Source organism: Citrus clementina, unplaced genomic scaffold, assembly GCF_000493195.1.
Source record: "Citrus clementina cultivar Clemenules unplaced genomic scaffold, Citrus_clementina_v1.0 scaffold_5, whole genome shotgun sequence".
NCBI classification, from domain to species: Eukaryota; Viridiplantae; Streptophyta; class Magnoliopsida; order Sapindales; family Rutaceae; genus Citrus; species Citrus x clementina.
In genome coordinates this window covers 38,683,840-38,687,774 of record NW_006262201.1, presented here as the reverse complement: position 1 = coordinate 38,687,774, position 3,935 = coordinate 38,683,840, and the positions used below count along the sequence as shown (strand labels likewise).

Here is a 3,935-nt window from a genome sequence, read left to right as displayed (position 1 = left end):
TTGATTATAGACAATGATCACTGATTGAAAATTATTATTATTATTATTATATAAAAAAATAGTTTACTTAACTAAAAAAGATTTAGTGAACACATGTGGGCGAGCGCATGCGCACACACACACACATACAGAAATTCAAATGTTATTTAATCATACTTGAGATTTTTATTTTAAAATAGTTTACATTTATTTAATTGAAATTTCTAATGTGCCTTCAATGAATTATATATTATTAAAAATTCTGTTATTTAATCATTATTGCATTTATTTAATTGTTAGTTGTTTTAAAAGTATGGATAAAATGAGTTGTTATTTAAAAAGAAATGATGAAATGAGTTATTATATCAAACTTCAAGGGTGAAAATGACTTTTTACCCACAAACAACTGTGACATTTTCATAATTGATTAACCTTGATTCGTACAAATTAAAACTCAAGACAGGACAGGCTTAGCTATGCCTATACATATATTTGGTATCTCAAATGGAGAGTCCAGCATTGTAATTGGTACTCAGTGTGGAATGCCTCGTAATCAAATCCATTTGCTGTCTGATTATTATTTATATCCCATCAGTCGTCACAAGTCAGTGATTGTTTATAGTGCTCTCCATTGTGATTTCCTCTTTGCCTTCAGGATTTTCTTCATCGTTATCATTTCCTACAATTTTGTTTATCCTTTCTTCTCTGTTTTTTCCCCATAACACACTGTAGAGACCACCCACTAGCAGAACAGCCCCACCAACACTGCCAATAAAATTTAAGCTTTTTGTCAATTCTCGTCACCTATGATATCGATGAAATAAATTAAGTCATCAACTCATTAACGGTACACAATTTGCATTTTACAAACTCTATCGCTTATTTATATTTACGCAAATAAGAGAAAATTCTGAAGTACAAATGTCCACATATTTGAAGATGTAAATTTAATTTAAAATCGACAGCATATATAGCTTAGCTCGAGAATGCAGTTTAACTCAAATTTGATATTGAATTGTAATTAGATTGCGCCGTCTATTTCAAATTCACATTTTGAAATATAAACTGTATATTTATAAATATATACGTTTATTTGTGTGTGTGTGTGTGTGTGATTTTGTTCATTGAAGAAAAGGTTGTGTATGGACCTTCCCCAATGAAGGGTTTCTTTCCACAAGAACGCTGAGAAGATGGCTGTTATAATGAGAGCAAATGGTGTGAATATTGCTGTGAAAACAGGACCCTTTTTCTCTATAGCCCAAACTTGTATCCAGTAAGTAATGCCATTGATAACCAGCCCCTGCCATGTTTCAAACAAATACACATGAGTACCAGAAAAATAAAATGTACTAAGGACAAATATTTAGTCAAATTTCTCTCTGTGTGCGCGCGCGCATGTGTGTCGTATGTATATTTCATCTAATTCATAACTAACCACATGAGACCACTCAAAAATCAAAATAAATGATGATTCAGCAGGATATTGTTTTTGGTTGATTGAAAAAGGAGCAAAATATTGTTGATTGTCTCATCGGACAGAGGATATGCTATTTTTTTTGGGTAAAAATCTCCCACTTTACCAATAAAGATGGTGGCGCACTGCCTAATAATCTCTGTAGTGAGTTGATGGTCCAGCAATCTGGGACTACCGTTTGTCCAGTGCCAACATAAGTATCATCATAAATATCTGATTGTACATTCACATGTCGGTCACGTTTAAAGTTAATCAACTCAACCGAAAAGACAGAAGCTAAATTCACCTATATTTGGTCATTCAATTAGATGTGTAATATAACTGAAGCCCTAGTTTGTGATTTTATGAGCCGCTATCATGTGAATGATCATAATCTTAAAACAGTCTCATGTCAGTTGAGACTTAATCTGCAAGTGAATAACTCTAGTTTCTTGTTATTTGAGGATTTATTTAATAAATGCACTAATTGAATTTGTGTGGTTAACTGGTTATTAATGAAACTTACACAATAGACCACGGAAACAAGATGGATATCCCATCCAAGCTTCCATGCCGATGGATTTCTCTCTGCTGCAACAGCCCAAAAGGCTGACTGTATACAGCTGAAGAAGCACTGTAAAGTTGTGAGCCTTACTTTGGCTGGGTATTGCTTGATAATGTAACCCTGAAATATATAAAAACGATAACACTGGTCAAAGATGGATTAAATGAATTGAGTGCAGAAATTAAAACCCATTTGGCTTGTGTAAAGAATAAAAGTAAATTATTGAAGTAACAACCTGTAAAACAAGCCACAAAGACCAAGCTGTGTTGGCTGAAATCATAATGAGAGCACCTTTTATCCACCGTCCAATGGGACAATCATTTGTTGGCGATGATTCAGACACCTGCTTTTGGATTTCAGGGTACCAGTTGAGGAACCTTAAAGGAGGCCCCTTGACAAAAGCAAACACCAAAGCCCCGGAAACGCTGACAACGGAGCCCAATACTTTTGCAATTCCATGCAGATATTTTATGGAAATGCTTTCAATCCTGAAAATTTTCAAAACCGGTTATATATGTTTTTGTTTCTAATAAAAGCAGAAGGAATTAGGTAGATGGTGCAGGCGTCACTTGCGTTTCTCCGTGTCAGGATTAATTGGGCAGAAGAAGCTTTTAGGTTGTGACACTGTTTACCTTGTGGGCCCTATACCTTGTGGGCCCTAATTCTGATTCGGAGAGCCCAAGTGAGTCTGTCCACCGGAAGGGTCTGCGTCTACAAATTATTGAAGATTAGGTTAATTAATTTTGTTTTACCTTAACAAACCAGCCAGGACAAAGGTGATGGCAGGAATTGTGTTGGTGGTGGCAGCAGCAAATGTGGCTGTAGTGTAGTTGATTGCCACATAGTAGAGATTCAAGCTTAGAGTGAGCCTGAAATTTATCCATACAAGAAACACTTGTGAAATGTGAAAAATAAGCGAAGTGGCTGAGAAAATCAAACTGAAGCGAGCGAATTATTATTACATACCCAAATAATGAAACCAAGAAAATCTTGCACACTGAGGAGTATGATAAAGGTGAGGCATTTTGGCTGCAAATAGTTAAGCGGAAAAATGATCAACAAGCTAGCATATAGAATGGAAATGGCTCTAAATGAAGCAAAATAATAGCATGTGATTCTCATAAGCAACCTTTCAAGGAAGAAAGCAAATGGAGATAAGGCAAGAGATGCAAAAGCTTGTCGATAGACGACAAAGACAAAAGGGTTCATCCCTTTAGCAATTGCTGCCTTGGAAAACAAGGCCATGCCTGCATACGCAAACTGAACAAAGATCAAGGCAATATAAGGCTTTTGGCTCGCTGTGAATGCATTTCTACAGAGTAAGCTCTTCATTTTGCATAAGTTTAATTTGGCTTCTAGGCAGATGTGTTTTTGATTCAGATGGAAGCCCTTCAATATATAGAGCCTAGCACTTAATTAATTTTCCATTGGGAAGTGGCACTTTTTCCCACTTACTACTTGTCAATTATATCACTATAAATTATAAAACCGGAATCCTATTTTAGATCACTCATTCACCTATGAAAAATTCCAAACTCAGGAATTCTGGCCACGTATGGACAAGGCATGGAGGACCACTAGACGCGCAATCTGTTCCCTAGCATGACAAAGATATCATATGACTTGATGAGATCAGATGGATTGATCGAGTGGCATAAGTGATACAGGAGGGCCTAAATATAGAACCGTGTTTCTAATAACATGTTAATTAATTATCGAATTCAAAAGTTTAAGCCGTTAGACAAGAACGTATATTCTCAGTGTAAACGACCTAAAAGTTTACGTAGTGCTTAAGGTAAAAGTGCTCCAGTCAAAGGCATATGTCTCCTTGTCAAGAGCACTAATTTGGCACATTGTCATGACCTGCAGCACCATTGAAAATTGAAGGAGAACGGTGGATTCCTTTTTCAATTGGGAATCAGACCGCAATTAATCCTC

The 3,935-nt window shown here is 35.9% G+C and overlaps 1 protein-coding gene across 1 annotated transcript; it reads right to left on the bottom strand.

Moving 5' to 3' along the window:
* Positions 1-331: 331 nt before the first annotated feature.
* On the bottom strand, positions 332-3,453 carry LOC18040861 (WAT1-related protein At1g43650). Its single transcript, XM_006434394.2, has 7 exons — positions 3,127-3,453; positions 2,964-3,026; positions 2,750-2,866; positions 2,233-2,485; positions 1,959-2,117; positions 1,128-1,279; positions 332-744 (listed from the first exon to the last, which is right to left on the bottom strand). Exons 1-7 carry the CDS (start codon positions 3,327-3,329, stop codon positions 585-587), a joined length of 1,107 nt encoding a protein of 368 aa, XP_006434457.1. The 5' UTR covers positions 3,330-3,453; the 3' UTR covers positions 332-584.
* Between the last annotated feature and the right edge of the window lie 482 nt (positions 3,454-3,935).